General features: G+C 40.7%; 1 protein-coding gene across 1 annotated transcript; it reads left to right on the forward strand.

The window, feature by feature from the left end:
- The first annotated feature begins 252 nt into the window (after window positions 1-252).
- On the forward strand, window positions 253-12,372 carry INIP (INTS3 and NABP interacting protein). The gene is made up of 6 exons (XM_084224644.1): window positions 253-392; window positions 741-848; window positions 1,379-1,466; window positions 8,113-8,215; window positions 10,719-10,809; window positions 11,704-12,372. Exons 3-6 carry the CDS (start codon window positions 1,442-1,444, stop codon window positions 11,797-11,799), a joined length of 315 nt encoding a protein of 104 aa, XP_084080770.1. The 5' UTR covers window positions 253-392; window positions 741-848; window positions 1,379-1,441; the 3' UTR covers window positions 11,800-12,372.
- The last annotated feature ends 5,862 nt before the right edge of the window (window positions 12,373-18,234 follow it).

Below are 18,234 nucleotides of genomic sequence, written 5' to 3' on the forward strand. Positions count from 1 at the left end.
AGGCAAAGCGCTGCCGTACCGGGGCCCCCACACGCAAAGCCCCGACCCTTCCGGGCGTGGGCAGGGCGAGGGGAGGGCACGGGAAGAGAGGAGGGCGCGGGAAGTGCGAGGGGAGGGCACGGGAAGAGAGGAGGGCGCGGGAAGTGCGAGGGGAGGGCACGGGAAGAGAGGAGGGCGCGGGAAGTGCGAGGGGAGGGCACGGGAAGAGAGGAGGGCGCGGGAAGTGCGAGGGGAGGGCACGGGAAGAGAGGAGGGCGCGGGAAGAGAGGAGGGCGCGGCCGCTGTCGCGCTGTGCGAGCGTCACGAGCAGGGGGCGGAGGCGACGCGGCCGCGCTGCGGGGAGAGCGAGCCGGGTGGAAGGGGCCGGAGCCCCGCGCTCTCGGGTCGCGCAGGTGGGTGGCGGGCGGGACTGCAGGGGCCTGGGCCAGGCCGGCTGGGGCGATCCCCGGGCCGGGGAGAGCCGGGGAGGCTGTCCGTCCATTGTGGGCGGGAGGGAAAAGGCGAGCGGGAGAGCCCATTCCCGAGTGCGGGGGGGGAGTGGGTAGTGGAGGGAGTGGGTCAGGCCGTCCGTGGCTCTTGGGGAAACCCGTCCCGACCGCTCTCACTGCCCTTAATTAATACTGTCATCGAGCTATTGATTCACAGCAGCGTTGCTGCTCAGGTACCCACAGGTCCAGAGCGTAGCGATGACACGGTCTCCTGTGGAAGTGTGACTGACTTGTGCTTCACGTTTCCTGCAGGATTCAGCGTTCCCATCCGTCGCCTCCGCCTGGCTGAGGCAGAGCTCTTCGCCACTGCCCTTTACAGCCTGGAACCTTGATGGAAACAGATGTTGATGGTGGTCCGAGGTGACGTATGACCGAGGAGCAGCAGAGCCTCCTTTTTTCTTTTGTCACAGATGCAGCAACTTTGGCTGGCCTTGTCTCTGGGATTTAAATTGCTTCTCCTCAGACAATCAGTTTTTCTTGAGTTAAAGCCTAACCTGGGCTCTTCCAAGGCTTCAGCTTTTAAGGACTACAAAGGTTCGATGTGATTCTTAAGTGTAGTCTGACATACCTTGTCAGGAAGAAGTTCAGTTGGGAAAATGGATAATTGGGTGACTCCAGTTATCTGTATTATTTTTACTAGAACAGAAATTACAAGAAATTGCTACTGTTTCTAGAATATGAAAAAAAGGATTGATTGCAGCCCTTGGTATTTCAAGCCTAAAGTTTCAGTCAGAACAATATAAACTGTATAATACATTTAAAGCAGCATACATGCTGTGTTCGGCTTGTGCTTTCTAACAGTTGCCTTATTTATGAAGCCTCTAAAAGATTGAATTCAAAGTTCTTCTTTTAAAGGAGTATGTTCCTCTTATATTGCACCTGTTTTGCAGGTATTTGTGGGGGTTAAAAGATTTGAACTCCAGCTGAATAAAACAAGGGCTGAAAATTGAAGGATGGCAGCAAATCCTTCAGGACAAGGTAGGTTTTAATTTAAGTATTCCAGCGAAAAGTGAGTGCAAAATATCAGTGAAGTCACCATAACTGTAAGTTTATTTTTATGGAAAGATGAAGAAACGAAAGAGAGGTGGGGCTGAAAGCAGCAGAATGGCAGCAGTTCTTCTGGGACAAGGTACGCACACATGCAGTGGTTGAAAAAGACCACTGGTGGCTGGGAGGCTCTTTATTACTGAGCATAATGTTGTGCTCAGGGTTAGGAGGTACGTATCATGCCTGTGGTACAGTGATCATTTCCTGAAGCTTATTTCAGACACTTACAGCACTTGGCCTTGAACATGACCTGCAGCAATTGCACTCAACATCAGAGAACAGCCAGAAGTCAAATACATTCCATGGGAACAGCAAGATCCAGGCAGTAATATCTGTCACAGGCAGCAATTGGCCAAGCCTAGGAGAAAAAGCCAATTAAAACCGTAAATGTGGCTGTGATGAAATGTTCCTTTATACCAAGATGCATCTCAATTGTATCCTTAAAATAATAAAAATCTTAGTAATGGTCCATCTCTCCAGGTGATGCATGTGCTTTAGAGGGGGCTGAAGGTCTGGAGGTGTCACCCACTAAATTTGAAGGAGGATCTTAAATCGCCCTCTAGGGGTGTTTTCTGGAAACCTTAGGGGAGCTCTGAGGCTTTTCTTATACGGAAAAGCTGGGGAGAAAGCTTCTCAGGTGTGGCTCTTCCCTTACTTGGTTATGAGAAATGAATTCTGGGTTCAGTTTCCCAGCAAGTGGAGACTTTTTACAGGTCTGTCTTTATGTCCTTATTTCAAGCAGTCCTGCAAACCTGGTGTTGCTAGATGATACTTTGGGGGTATCATGTGACTCCTGTGGATCCAAACCACAGATTTTACTTGCTACTTGATAAAAAGGAGGTCATTTCAGGAATGCTTTTTGAGATTTTGTGAGGTGTTGAGAGAGAAGTACTGCAGATTGCAGAGCTGTCCGTTTGCAAATTTTAACTCTGAGAAAGTTTGGTACATAATGGTAAATCTTGCTTTTATTCTGTGAATACCAAATTAGCGTCATTGCAAGGAATAGAATGTTGTCATAGAGAGTCAAAAGCTGCTTTTTCTTAAATATGTTGGTTTACTGAGAGATGGGATTTTAAGGCCAGAATACCTTTGCTTCCCTCCCGATTCCAGAGTCTTATAATTTAATAAGAGCCTTGGAATCTTTCATATTTGGGATATCCTTTACAGACTTATTAAAGGAACCCTGCAGTTATTATTTGAAAATTGTTTGTACTAAGGAGACAAGAAACACTATCACGCTTAATTACCAAATAAGCCTATAAGTAGTACAACTAGAAAAATTAGAAAAGAACAGGTAAATATATAAAACAGTTCAGAGTTTCTGTCTTTGCTGGATGCAGTCTGATAGTGAAAAGAACTGTGAAAAACACTGCATTTTTAGTTTGCCTCTTGGCATTTGTATTAGTACTCTTCAAGGAATCCATTCTCTTCACTTGGACAAAAAGAATACAAGTTTACTGAAATGCTCACCAGAAGGGTTATGCAGAGCTGTAAGGATGAATTAAACATTAACCTTCTACACAGGCAGACTGTGATGGGAATTTTTTGTACTGAATTACTTCTTTTCCTTTGCTTTTTATCAGGTATTTTCTTAGGAGTATATTTGAGTTTTCCATTGATAACAGACTTGGACTATAAAAGTTAAGATTTTTTGGACCAGACTTTTATTCACTGGCCTCTTAGCAAAGCTCTCTTGGTGGTGAGCTCAATATGAATGCAGAAAAACCAAGAAAAATTGAATGAAAAGCCTTATTTCAGTTCATTAGTACCACAGGGAACTGATGGCATGAGATTGACTGTGGCATTTCAAGCAGTGTAAGGTCTCGCTTTATGCTGTGTGTTGTCCACCACATGCACTCATTGACCAGTGATACACTTTGAGGGGGGGAAATCAGCTTCTGAATTACAGCAAATACTTCCAGGTGCTCAGGAATACGCTGCTCCTACTGCAGTACTTCACAGTACTTAGGCAACATGCATTCATCAGGCTGCTCTTGTGAAATGCCTTAGCTTGTGTGCAGCAAGGCCAGAGCCTTCTTGTGGGTAAATGAATTAGCCACTCTGTGTGTGAGTCCTCCTAGAAATGTAACTGCTCAGGACAGAATTCTCCTTTTGGTCCTCAGAGGTGGAAAAGATACAGATCCTGCTTCAGACAGGGCTGAACGTTTCAGAAAATAGGAGTTCTGGTATGTTGGAAGAAGAAGCTCTTGAAATATGAACAGAATTCTAAGTTTCAGGCTGCAGCAGTTCTGGAGTCTCTTTATGTCCTGAAAGTTGTTTATGCTTTTCTCTAAAGGTATGTGGGGGCATTCACAGGCACAGTCTAAGCAGCTAGATTTGGCTCTCTGTTCACCGAGTCTGAAAAGGAAGATTGTGCTGTTCTGCATTAAATTATGTCATCATCTACACATTCTGCTCTTCCTCATCTGAGTGTGATCTGTGTGTAAGCATAGTACTTGAGAACTTTGCAGCCATAAAGCAGTCAATTACTTATATTCAGCTATGTATGTAGCTGTTTTCTGGAGGCACAGACAAAATGCTAATGTATTTTTAAGTAATTAAACTTAATTTGCTGAATAACCAGTATACCTTTTGTTTCATTGTCAAACAAAGTATATGAAAGCATATCCAGATGTAAATTGTTATTGAAAGTATTGGCATGCAGCAGACTGTCACATGATGTTTTGAGATGCCAGTCATCATAAGCAGAAGAGGCCATCAAAATAGAATTACTCCATTTTCTTCGTAAGTGGTGTGTGTTTAATATGGACTTTAGATCCTGCTTTTTAAGAGGGTGCTGCCTCATTTCATGAATGCTGCCATTTATAGAAACATGCACTTCAGTGAAGAAATTGCTTTAAGTCCTTTCTGAATTGAGCATGCAGGAGAAGATGCAGTGCCTTTCAATGTTCAGAGCTTGGAGCTGACATACAGCTTTGAAAACATTTTCTGAGTAAAAGTGTATCTTGGACACAAAGTAATAGAGGGCTTTCTAGTGCTGTTACACATCTATGGATAAATGACAAATGGTGCATCTTGGAAAAAACTTAATGTGCTGTGAATTTGAAGCAACAAATCAAGGAAACAGATAAGGAGAAAAGATAATCAATGAAAAGGTAAAATTTAAAACAGATAAAGGTAGTGCTGTTGCTTGCCATGCAGAGTTAGTTAGAAGAACTAACTGACATAGGTAACGGTTAGATAGGTTGGTAGATAAAAGGTTGAGATTATGTTAAAGACAGAGGCTTGCTGTGAGCTCTTGAATCTGCCAGTATCACTCAGCAAGGTTTCAGCTTTCTCTAGCTTTCTGCCTTTTATGTGCAGAAAATAGGTGTAAGTAATCTTTCTGGTCCTGCACAAATACAATGCTTGATGTCAGAAACAGAGGTGTCAAAAAGGTTTTCATTTTAAATGCCCTGAATTTGCTACATTAGAGAGTAATCTGAGGATCTAGGCTCTCAGTTTGACATCTGACACTGCCCTGATCTATTTAGCTGCCTTGAATAGATCATTTTGTGTCAGGACTCATGTCAGCAAAGCAGGGAAAAATATTTATAAAGTGCAATATTCAAACTGTTCGAACTCAAAATATTAGTGCAACTTAGCCCAGTGAAGTGAAGTCTAGATTCAAAGCTCTGTTAGGAATTTCCTGTGTTTGAAAATCTTCACTGGTTTTCACAGATGGGAATCTGGTCTGTACTAAGGATGGCTTTTGATTTTTGCATGTCCACATTTTTAGTAGTAGAAAGCAGAACAGACAAATCTGCAGATGAAATATTACTCTTGTTTATAATTGAAGCAGGAAACTTCTGTAGGAGTTTCAAATTGGTCTTTTTCAAAGCATTTTGGGTTCCTCAACAGGAAAAGATCTAAATGAAAGTTTTGCTTATTTATTGCCAGATATGGTTAATTACTTTCTAAGGATGCCAGAATTTCTCTGTGAAATGGATTTCTCATGTTCCACCCCTGCTGTTGTTAACCTTTAAATAAACAGGCTTTACTTTGCACATTGAAGAAGTTAACCTGCAGGAAGATCATGTTGCTCAGCCGAAGAGTACTAACATGTCTATGTTGAATGTGCTCCTCCACTTTTTTAAACAGGCTTTTTTTCCTTATCAATAACAAATTCTCTTAAACAAATTCCTTTTTCGGCACAGCAGGTTGCTGATGGTTACTGTCTGAACTCTAATGCAAAATACTATTTTAAAAAAACCCAACCAACAGACAATCAAACAAAAAACACGCCACAAAGCTCTTAGTAGAGGTATGAGGAAGGAAAAGATACTTGGTTTCTTCTGACTACCTCTAGAGTTTCTTCCAGAAGATACTGTAACAAGACTCAAAATAGAAGAGAGAGTCTTCTACTGTTTCTGATCGCAGTTTAAAAACAGCGTTTAAAATATCTCAGGCTTTTCTGAATCATACCATCTGTTTCATGATAAATTTAAGTATATTTAATCTTTATTTTTTTAGATCACAAACTTATATTAGAAAGTGGTCTCCTTTTTCTTTCCATAATCATCATATCTTGTGAATTCCAAGCACGCATTTAAATTTATGCAGTTTAGGATAAGCAAGCAGTATCAGTAGGGTGCTGAGTAATATGTCAAGTATAACAGTTTTTGGATTAAAATTGTGTAGAAAGAGCACACAGACATATGGTTGTTTTAGGTCAGGCCCTCTAAGAGGTGATTCAGTCATCCTATCCACACATTGTCTCCAAAATTTACAAGAAAGTAAAATCTGGGCTAGCTGCAGCTCGGAGATATTAAATCCTAGCTTGTTGGCAAGAATTGTCAGCCTTTGTGTGTCAGCTCTGTTTTAAGGTTTCAGATTCATTGCTAGCACAAGGTCTTAAAAAAAAAAATGATTGTACAATACCTGGGGCAGAGAAACATCAAATGCCTGAATCAGTACTCTTATCAAACAGAGTTTAAGTGGAGCTAATGCTACATAGGAAGGAGAGATTAGTGGACAGAAAAATTTCAGTTAATTAAATATAACTGAAAATCTTGTTAACAAATGTTGAAGTAATTGTGGGTGATCTTACATAAAACAATAGTACAATATAATCAAAAGACTGCTCCTTTCAAGAACTCTTGAGACACTGAAGTTTATGGGTGTGTATATTAGGCATGGTACAAGAAAAAGGTGAGAGTTTGATAGCAAGGCAGTACAGGTGCATATTGTTATTTAGAGTTGAAGGTTTCTCTCTGGTGATTGTCTCCTTCATTAAGCCATGCATATGAACGGAATTCTGGATTATGTAATTGAGCATCAGCACAAGGTCTGTCAAAGAGGATGAACTTCAAATACAGCTACTGAAAATAAATCATTTTACCTTGACATGCTAATACTCTCCTTAGGAGCTACCATGTGTGGCCTTCCTCACAGCTTTTGGGCTACCATGTTTTAGTGCTATCACTAAGACAGTTGGCAGGGCAGGGGCACATCACACACCACCTTCAAGGGGAATCTTGGACTTTTTATGTGGAGGAAATAAAGGAGAGCTTGACTTTTACTTAACTTTTTTTTTCTAATGATGTTGTCATAGCTTGTTATTTATAGAACAGCAGCAAATAAGAGATTCAAGAAGTGTGTGTTTCTGACATGAGTAGTGTCCTTGGTGGCATAGAGGTGTGTGAGTCAGCTCTGGAGCTGTTGTCCTCAGCTGTGCTGTTTGGGCATCCTGGGCATCAGCAGAGGCTTGTGCCTCTGGTTTGTTTGAGCGCTGCAGTGAGATCATTATTATATGAGTCCTGTGTAGGTACAGGAGTTTTGGCATGTTTGCATTTAGAAGGCAACTTTGAAAAATACATAGATGGCAGCTATTTTGGGAATTTTTGAAATTCTCTCAAGTCACCCTTCTTCCTGACCCCTTCTCTAGTACTCAAAGGCGCTTTGGAAGAACAATGAAAACAAATGGAGGTCACGTTCTTATATTGTGTACAGACAGTTTAATAGTTTAAATTTGCTTCTGTATTCCAACATTTGATCATACTCAGAATAAGGGTAGTGTGTATAGGGCACATTATATTTAAACTTTTCTTCACAGATTGAATGAAACATGTTTGTATAAACACAGGTGCAAGCTTAGTGATTTTGCTCATTCTTACCTGTTATATATATAAAATGCTTGTGTTACAGTTTGAGTTCACTGACATGAGAAATTAAGCCGCATGCATATATTACTCCATTGTTATTGTTAAGTTGAACATTTGAACGTAGTCAAAAAGTTGACTACTTTTTAAATTTAGAAACTGGTAATTTTACTTCTTGTTTTGGAAGGCATCTATTTGATCATGAACCTTGTTTGTAGCTCCACAGCTGGCTTGGGAAGGGATAGGTTCTAACTTGAGTTAAAAGCCTCTTTTTAAAATGTAATAATATGCATGATAGCTTATGGAAGCTATTGCATGCTGAAAAATGAAGCCTATTTAATAATAGTCTTTTCAAGTGAAGATCAGTGTATTCATCTTAGAGTAATTTTCTACAAGGATTTCTAATTCCACAGGGTTAGAGTTGGGCCACAGAAGTCAAATAAATATCTCTAATATTTTTCTGTCATTCTCACCAGGTTTCCAGAATAAAAATAGGGTTGCAATCCTGGCAGAACTAGACAAGGAGAAGAGAAAGTTACTTATGCAAAACCAGTCTTCCACAAATCACCCTGGAGCCAGGTATTTTATGTTCTTAGACCTGTTGGGACATCACTGATTACATCAGGGAAAAATAAAGCCAAACAGCTAGTGAGCTGTAAACTTATGTAAATACTTAACAGAAGTGTATTCTGACCATCTTTAATAACAAGGCAGAGGGACATTGCTCTTTAGGAACATATTAGTATTTAAAATGGTTCACATAGCATGAATTTTGGCTTATATCATTTCCATTTGAGAATGAGAGAAGCAGATTTGCTTACTGAAGTGTATAAAAATCTACCATAAAGAAAAATCAGGAAGCAGACACTGAGAAAACATTTCATTATTAAGCTGAAATGCTCTGGGGAATGGAGGTAGCAGACCATTAGGTTCAGGATTCTGTGTGCTTAGAGAAGAGCAATTACAGTAGGAGTGAGTTATTCTTGAAACTCCCTATGTGCAAGATGAAACCAGTGTATGTTACAGCAGATAATCCTGTAAAGATGCTGTATTGTAGGGATGATTCTACACCATAAAGTGTAGTAATCTAATCTGAGTTGAAGGGTGTTACTGGGGTTTCTCCCATACAAGACAAGAAGATCAGATTTTTGTCATCAATCAGTAACTAGAAAATCACACAATAATTTATGTGGAGAAATAGACATCCTTACACTTTGGGGTTATGGCGAAGTGAGTGCAATGCCACGTTCTAGACGCAGTGTAACCCATAACACCTGTATAAGAGTCAAATACTCTGACTACAGTCTGAGTGCTGCCCGTGTCTTTTCTTCTGAGAGATTCCATGGCACTTTTAATTCCTTCATAATGTCAAAAACATGCAGAATACTTGAAATTGTCTGATGTAGACTTCTGAGTGAGGTAAGAAGTTATTACTAATAACTTTATGTGGTTATTACTTGAGAAAAATTGTTGGAAAGAAAATCAGAATATCACAATGTTATGTACAGCTCCTGGCAGCAGTGTTTCTGTGCTTCATTATAAGTTCAACAGAGCTTCAGGGAGTGCTTGTTTACTCTCTTTTTTCTTTAAGGAAGTATTCTAGTGAGCAGAATTAGAATTTTCTAGTTTTGAAGGTGGACATGGGTGGAACCTACAATGCAGCGGTCAGACTCTCTGCTTTGGTGTGGTGGGCTGATGTTTGATTTTTGAGAAGCTGACAGTTTTTTGATGTTGTGCCAAAGGTCTTGGATCACAGAGTTGTCAGACTTGAGACCATAAAAATTGTGCAAACTTGGCCAAAAGAGCTTGATGTACCTAAAGCACAACAGTGGCAGGGACAGCATAAGGGTGAATGGGTTAATTATTTCTGGACTTGGTATGTGAAAATCCTGTATCCAAGAACAGAAGACCTCTTTGAAAACTGTCAGCTTATGGTGGAGCCTTAAGCTTATCTACAGAAATCATATTGAAAAGTTAGAGTACAGATTACAAATTGCAAATTAAATACCTCCAAAATCACTGAAAATACTGTGTTTTAAATAAACTGATAGTACTCTTCTCCAGCAGTGAAACTTATCTTAATACTTGCCATAAGCAAAAATTTTTCTGACTTGTTTAGCTTTTGTTATGCATTTAGGCATAGATTTGGCTGCAGATCTTTTCATGAGCATGGCCGCTTCTCAAAAACTGATTTACTAAATCAGCTGTTGATATTGAAACTGCTGGTAAAATTCAGTTGATGAATTTGCTTGGAAACCTTGTTATTAGTACTTCTGTCTCTGAGATTAGGTAAAAGCAGAGATTTCAGCAGCAGTCTCCAGTGACAGTTTCAGAGGTAGTTGGGAATTGTCTTGCAATACATTCTAATAGCAACCCTCACCTGATTTCCGTGTTACTTTATATATAGTGCTGGGGGTGCTTTCTATGTCTTTTTTTTTGGTTTAAGGAGGCAGACGAGTCCTAAGCTAAAAAAGACAAGAAAAAACATCAGTAAATTTTAGTTTGAAATTTTATGCTGCAGTGAGATAGATATGCTAGATCACTTTTAGGTACTCCAAGCTGTTATCACAGGATCATTATTTCAGTTAACATCAGTAGGAAGCTCCTTTATCATAGGTAGTGAATTGCTTCCCCCCCACCAAAGACCTGTTCTTATACTGAAGTCTGCAGAGATCTTGTTAGTGCTTTTGTTTGTCACAGTTGTTTAGAACAGTCACTCGGTGAATGAGTAGTGGTGAAAGCACAAAGCTGCTATAGAAATTCCTTGCATTGTCTAACACTGCAATAAAACACAGTGGTTTCATTGACTTCAGTGGGACTCAAGCCATGGGCAAAATCCACAACAGGCTTCAGGTTTAGTTTGGCAGGAATTGTTTAAGAGGGCTCAAATTATTCAGCTGTGGTCACTCCATCTACCCTTTTTTTCTCTTATATTTACAGATAGTAATTCTAAACAGTAACTGACAATTGTCAAGCTGTGAGTGAAATGAGAGCTCACGAAGTCATGGTATCCATGATTAGAATGGCAAGAACACATGTTTTGGCTGTGGTCTGTGTCATACTGTCTTGTTCTATCTTGCAGCATTGCACTTGCAAGATCACCTCTGAATAAGGATTTCCGTGATCATGCTGAGCAACAGCACATTGCAGCACAGCAGAAGGCTGCACTGCAGGTGAGTTGATACAGTAAGAGTTCAGTTTGGCTCTGGTTTAGATCCCTTCAGAGAGCCGCCTTGCTCCTAGAGATATCGAAAAGCCCCTTTTAGAGATTCGGTATTGCAATCTCTCATTCCTGTGTTTGTCATAAGTGAAGTCTCTTTTGTTATGATGAAACATGTCCATGGGCATGGAGAGCCCCACCCAGTCCCACAGCCATCTCCTCGTGTCTCTGTTGAACTTCCCCTAGTTTGTGTCTCAGACTGAGCTCAGATGGCTCCCCTTGGCCTGCTGGCCATGCCATTGCTGGTGCAGCTCACTGTACCAGTTACCCTTGGTCACTCCGAGGGCACACTGAAGGCTCAGGCTGAATTTGAGATCCAGCAGGGCTCTTCCCTAGTGGTGGAGGGAGGGATTATGCAGAACATCTAACTTGCTGGAGTCCAGCCTTTGAACTGGGAAAGAGTATGTCGGATTTCACAAAAGTCTTTCAGAGCCGTAGGTGAACAAGCATATATCCACATCACGTGAGCAGAATCCTGGTGTCCCATGTTTGGGATTGTGTCTGGTGGCACTTGGTGTAGCAGCTGTCGTAAACCAAGAATTGCAAGCTATTGTGGTTATAGAAGGGAGTGGAAACATGGGGCCTAGGCAAAGAAGAGCAATCAGGAGTTGATTTGCTCCACCTCCATGGGGTTGGCTGAAAAGAGCAGAAGAGAACGTCCAAGTTAAATGCCTTGATGGGCCCTATTCTGATGTAGCTGATCTAAAATGCTGGGTTTGAATTTGACTATCAGAATTAAGGAGCAAACTGGGAGAAATAAATAATTAACACTGCAGAAGCCATGAAGTCTTGAATCATGTCAGTGCTGCAGGGAGAGATTCTATAACAAATGCTTTTCTCTTTCCAGCACGCACATGCACACTCCTCAGGATACTTCATAACTCAAGACTCTGCATTTGGAAATCTTATTCTTCCTGTCTTACCTCGACTTGAGGCGGAATGAGGAATGTTGTTTGTCTCAGAAATTCAAGATTGATTTTTGTCCATAGCAGGAGCTGTCTGACCTTTTAATTTCTTTATGTATCTTAAAACCTACTTTTTTTCTGGGTTCTTGCAAATGCCATTCAGGAGTGTGAGCTCTAGTGATGGGGAAATAGTGTTGAAAATTTTTTATCCTGTATTTCTGTTCCTCTGTTGGGTCAAAGTCAAATGCAAGACTTCTCTTGTAGTTTGAAGTGCACAGGGTTTGCTCTTCCCTGTTTCAGTGCTTCCTTTAAATAAATGTCCAAACCAGAGTCACCAAGAGATGCACAATCTGACAGCATTTGTGTTTCTTTTTATTATGTACAGGTAGGATTTTTGTAATGAATAATGCAAATTATTTCTGTTCATCAAAACAGACACGAATTTGTCAAATGCATCAGCCAGTCTTCCTCCCCCACCCTCTCCTATGCAGGAACATTTCTGGTGTACTGTTTGCCATTGTAGTATCATCTTAAGTCCTTAGTTACAGTGTGGCTGCCTCTTACCTTGCTTTGTGAAATATGAAAATGAATTAAAGTGGGAAAAAAGCAAATGTTTCTAACAGTCTTTTTACGGACAAAATGTCAGAAGTTCTCTGGACATCTCAGATGGAAAGTGTTGTCTGCAAAGACAATTCCATTTAAAAGGTCAAAGTTTTCTAGTTATGCCTTTTTCGAGACTCGGTGTGTTTTAATTTTGTTCACTTTTTTCCTTGGTGTTTTTATCTGTGGTAAACAATTCCACCTTCCTGCTGAAGAAAATCCATTGATCTTAAGGTCAATTATTTTGGAACTGTGTTTGTGCAGGATAAAGTAACTTATAGTGAAAAATAGTCCTTACTTAGACTTTCTTATCTCTCCACAGCTTTGCTTATGAAGTTATGCTACTACACTGATTGCATTGCCTTTGCATTGCCTTAGAAAACAGAAAAGAACAGGAAAACTTCCATGAGAATGATTAATCAGAAAGCATATGTTAAACTGCTGCCCATTTGAAACAGCTCTGTCCTTTGCAGAAACTTAGCTGTCCCATGAAGTTTCCAGGGTTGTAATTGGCATTTCCTTAGGGTATTCTGTTTCTGTATCCCAATAAGCACTACTGAACTATCTGTTCATATTTTGCTGTTAATAATCATGAATACAGAACAACTACCAAGAGATGGGTGCAGGTATGAGGAAAATGCCATTGCTTTCATATACCTCAGCTGAGCATAGACCTTTTCAGAAACTGGAGCATAATGAAACTTTTTCAGGAAGGAAAATCTTCTGGACGCAGCCTGGTAGAGCTTAAAGATGTGCAATTTTAACAAGAACTATTCATACCGTATGCTTTTTTTTCTGGGTTCTGATGTGATGAGTCATGGGAATGATGATGGGTTTTGTGGGCAGTGGAGAAAGAAGTGACTACTGTTTTCTGTGGTTGGCTCTGTGCAGCATTTTCTTTTTGATTACCAAGAGTGCACATGAAATTACCATATGAAATTGTTCATTATTCTGCAGTGTGAGCTGCATATCTTATTACATGCTTTGAAGAAAAAGATGTGCAAATCTTAGTGTAAAAAAGGCAGCTATGAATCTGTCCAACCTGGAAACATACAAAGGTGTTAAAGCAGATGCAGCAGAAAGCATGGATTTTATATTTGAGTTGAATTAACATTAAAGGATCTCTATGCTACATATTTGAACTACAGAATCTTTCAGTATAGTTGTACAGACTGCAAATTATCCAGGCAATGCAACAGTAACCATCTTTCTTCCTTGGAAAGTTATGGTTGCTCCACTGAAGAAGTTAACACTTGTTGGCTGGGTTGTTTTCACCTTGGGTATTGAAAGATCTGCTTTTGGAAATTCAGGGCCAGAGCTCAAGAATGGGGAGCGGGGGGAATGAATGCAGCTGTTGTGATATTTTAAAGTTATAATGTCTCAAATTATTCTTCGCAATTGTGAGGATCTTGGTGCTATATGTAGATAGGATTAACTGTCAAATACACAAATTACATATATGGAAGCACCTATCTTAAAATGACGGACTCAAGCAATTATTGTCAGATGCATCAGTTTGTCTTGCCATTCTTTCTTTCCTACTGTTAATCAGTATTGGATACATTAATCTATCCCTATACAGTAACTTCAGCAAAACCCTTTCTCCTCTTGGAACCACAGATTCAAATTCAAATTATTACTAGTTAGAATACATGTGAACCAGGAAGTGTCTGGGATGTGTTGCTTCTAGCAGTAACCACTAAGTTGATTGCATGAAAACTGAAGGCTTGTAATATAGTGCTGGCCTGTGTACCTCAACACGCATGACTCAAATAATTTTATTTCATTTGCTGCAGTAGAAATTGGCCTTTCCACTCACCACAGGTTGGTGTAGTGTCTGTCTATGTCAGAGCTGAATGGTGGGGTAGAAGCAGCTCACAGACTGGGCTAAAGCCTTGTGTGATCAGATTTTCTGAGTGATGGCAGAGTTGTCTCTTAAGAACAGATGAGGTGAAGGGATCAAAGAGGTACTGAAAGAACTGGTCCACAGCTTGTTTCTTAGCTCTGTCATCTTTTTCTTCCACTAGATAAGTTGTCACATCTTTGTTTTCCAAAGTTACCCAGCATTTCCCCATCACAATAGCCTCTGGAAAATGCTCTGGTTTGACTCAAGAAGCTTGGCCTGTAAAACCGTGTGATTTCCTGCCATACATGGGTTTACTTTTCCTTAGTATTTTCATTCTGCTGAACTCCTAGAAGCACTGCTACAAAATTGATCAATAATGCCTGATGTTGTATTGGACTTTATATCACAACACAAAATACTCCATGAAACAAAGCAGTGGAAAGAAATTACAGCCTCTGGTAAAGCCCTGCTTCCCTAGATCTTCCTAATTGCTTTGATTTGCTCAGTTAGTTAAAATTGATAAATGCTGGTTTTGCCTTCATATGCTTTCAGCAGTGGACAAGCCAGCTGTAATTTTCTAGTCCTGTGGACACAGCTGGGTAGCACTGTTCTTGACAAGGATCCTTGTCTGAGGTACACACTTTGGATGGCTCTAGGCTTTTATTAAATCACCTTTGTAATTTAAACGCTAGAGGTCTCTTATCTTGCTGCATAGCAGAGAAGTTAGTGCTCCAACCCAAGCCTTGAAGAAATGCATAAAGAGGCTAGGCTTTTCCCAGCCTCTTCAGAGAAAAGTGTCAATTATCAACCAGTTTACAGGGAACATGAACTTGAACTGACGGAGGGAAATGCAGACAATGGCATCTTAAGGGTGCACAGCTTTTATGGCTTCTCTTACAGAATCTGCAGTGTTGTAAGGGGAGAGCACAGGGGCTGAAGGAGGGAATGAGCCTGAAACAGCGTAGTTTGTGATCACAGACATGAGCAGGCAGTGACTATCTCAGTGTGTCCTCTTAAGCATTATGGTAGCTAATTCATTCAGAATCAGTAGAATGGCTGAGAAAGCAACTGGATGATTCCAGATGGGCAAATTTATAGCAGTGACAGTTCCTCCTGGTAAATCAGCTCAAATGGCAAGCCTTCTTGAAGGACAGTCAGTCCTTCTGCTGAACTGAAGCTGATTCCCATGTTTTAGGGAACATATGGACACATGAATCCTAAGGGAAAAGTTAACAGAAGAAAGCTGATCTGCTGGATGGTGTGTGTGCACAGACACCTCTGAAGGAGGAGGTGGGGAATGAGGGAAGGATTGTCTGACACTCAGCTGGAAAAGTCCACCCATCCAGAGCTCTGTGTGCCTGATTTACGTTTTTCTAACACAACGGGAAAATTCTATAGCACCTGCCAGTAACACCCTTCTGTCTGGAAAGTCTGGTAATCATTGTGTTCTGAAACACTTCCCGAGGGTTAAAATACAGAGCTTTTGGTAGTGAATGGTAACTTTGACAACTAATCAGTGAAGTAGTTTTCACATGCTGTTAGGTTAATAGCTTGCTCAGTGAGTTTCTTCATTTATTGGAAGCACAGAACGTGACCCAGGTATTTTAAAAAGACAACACCATCCTGTTTCCTAGTTCTTCGGGAATAGAAGAACCAAATGTTAAATGTTTCTGGGGAAAATGATCTTTACATTTCTTCCTTGAATATACGTTTTTTAGAGAGAAAGTTTAATGGATTAAATAGGGAAAGCTTGATTATTTTGGTGAGACATTATGAAAAATTATGTTAAACTACTGGTGAGGAAATTACTTTCCTCAGCTATTGCACTCTGCCAGGCTCATTCAGGTATTGAATTATGAAAGGTGGTGACATAGTTCTCAATCTGTTCTCTTTAAGGCCTCTAATCTGGATACTTTGGTGTCAGTGGATGCTTCTTTTTTCATGAAGATTTTGTAGATAGAATCTGAAAGTTGTTCAAAATCTACCTGGAAAGTACAAATCACAAGCTTACATGCCACCTCACAATGCACATACATTGCACATATTAGCATATTATACAACTGGGTGGTGGTTCATAAACCTTAGTGGGGAAAGATGTTTCATTGTAAAAAAATATGTGTACATTTACAGACATCTTGACTACATCTTCACGGGCTTTTTCATTGTTTTACTTGAATCCTCACATGAAGCAAACTAAATTACTGTTACCTTAATTTTTGCAGATGAAGAAAAATGCTAAGAGGTTCCAATGCCTGCAGGTACACAGAAAGCCAGTGGAATTGTCAGGAATTGCTCCTGGTTAGTCAGCTAGTGTGAGGCATCATCTGGAGACTATTGCTCTGCATCCTACAGCAGCAGCTGGTTTATCACCCCCTGCTTGTAGGAGGTGCAGAGCTCTTTGCTTTATGGTTTGTCTTTGCTTTCATTAATAGCTAGTGCTTTAGCTTTGGTTTGGTTTTCTTTTTCAGATGGTGAAGACAACAAAGTCAGAGTTTGGGCCTTTTATGTTTTAAAATTTAAATTAGGAGAGATGGAAAGTGAAAGAGAGCAATGTTATACTGTGTGTTTGGAACGAGCTTTCATTCTTGTGCTTTGTTCTTTGCAACAGTGACCAGATAAAGTTTCCCATTATGCTGGGGTTTAGCCATCACCACATGCCCTAAGTATGTTAGAGCATCTCTCTGCCTGGGTGGCTGTAGATTTTCTCCATCTGTCAGTCAGTGGCCACTTGTGGAAGTGGGAATGGCCACATGTGGGCCCAAGCAAAAGCTGCTGTCTCAATATTTCTCTGCCAGCAAGACTGCACAGTTGGCTGACAGCTGGGATGGGTCAGAAGGACTAAGTGTTTACAGCCTGTCAGGAAGAGACACACCAAGAGTCATATGTTCTCAAATTCTGCCCAGCAGAGGGCTTGTTTGTCCAGAGAAAGCAAAGTGCTGTGCACTGGCCTGTGTAGGACTGGCTCCTTGCCAGCACCCCTGGTAGTCCCTGTAGGGGGGGGTTTATGTCCCATCTAAATGAAGGGTTGGTTTGAAGCTACTCCGTTCTAAGTATAGCCTGCTTCCCTGGACTTTGAGTTTGCAAAGGCTGACTTTTCCCTCTGAGCTAGGCCTGTGTATAGGTCCCAGTCTCCCTCTCACACACAGACTGGTTTTGTCAGATTCAAGCCTAATCACTTTCAATTTAATCACCTCAAACTGGTCAGTTTGTTCTGTCAGCAAACAAGCCTGCTTAACCTGTCAGTTCCTCTTTTTTTGATGGGTTTGCTCATCACCTGACACAGCAGTGTCCTGACATAAGACAGGTTCCTAATGACAGGAAGTCATTAATAGGTACAAAAAACTCCTCATTCAGTCGTTGGTACTGATCTTCCTTTCAGCTAAGCATTGCTAGAGCAATCACAAAAAAAAACCCCTTCCATTTGTAGTAATGGAAATGCTCCCCCATGCTCTCCTTTGTACCCTATTCCAGTGATAAACTCAGAGGCAGGGTTTCAGAGATGTCAGTAGGATGTCTTGATCCCTGCAGTACATAAGAAGAAATTGCAAGTCCAGCAGCAGTCACCACAGTTTTCTGGTGCTGCAGACATATGTTAAGGATAGCTGGTGATAATCAACCAAGAGTGGAAAGTCTAAAACCTAATAAATTATTGCTTATCCAAAACGCCACCTCAGTGATATCTTCCACGTCTTAAGTCACCAACTTGCTTTCCTCAGCATGGCTGAAGACAACTCAGTAGAGCAGCAGAGCCCTAAAGTTTCTGTGATTATTACTTTTTAACCTTTCCACACTAATGTGCTCTGTGATTCTAGCTGGCCTGTTTGTTATACCCTTTTGGTCGTTTGTAAGTCTTGTCAGCAATTTCTTAAGACTTCCTGTGGTTACCCCTGTCAGTTACCATTTTTTTTCCTCTGCTAGACACATTCATTTCTCTCAGTTACACTGTATTGCTTCTCCAGCTCCACTTCTTCCTTCCCTCCCATTAGTGTTCCCTCCTTGAAATATCCCTTACCTGAGCTACTTGGTT

Source organism: Fringilla coelebs (genome assembly GCF_963513975.1).
Source record: "Fringilla coelebs genome assembly, chromosome: Z".
Taxonomy (NCBI): Eukaryota; Metazoa; Chordata; class Aves; order Passeriformes; family Fringillidae; genus Fringilla; species Fringilla coelebs.

Bases quoted from the DNA above. Each gene is read 5' to 3' on its own strand.
- INIP (XM_084224644.1), top strand. From the start codon at position 1,442: ATGGCAGCAAATCCTTCAGGACAAG. The intron at 8,216-10,718 runs GTATTTTATGTT...TCTATCTTGCAG, and splicing joins ACAAATCACCCTGGAGCCAG to CATTGCACTTGCAAGATCAC. The intron at 10,810-11,703 runs GTGAGTTGATAC...TTCTCTTTCCAG, and splicing joins AGCAGAAGGCTGCACTGCAG to CACGCACATGCACACTCCTC.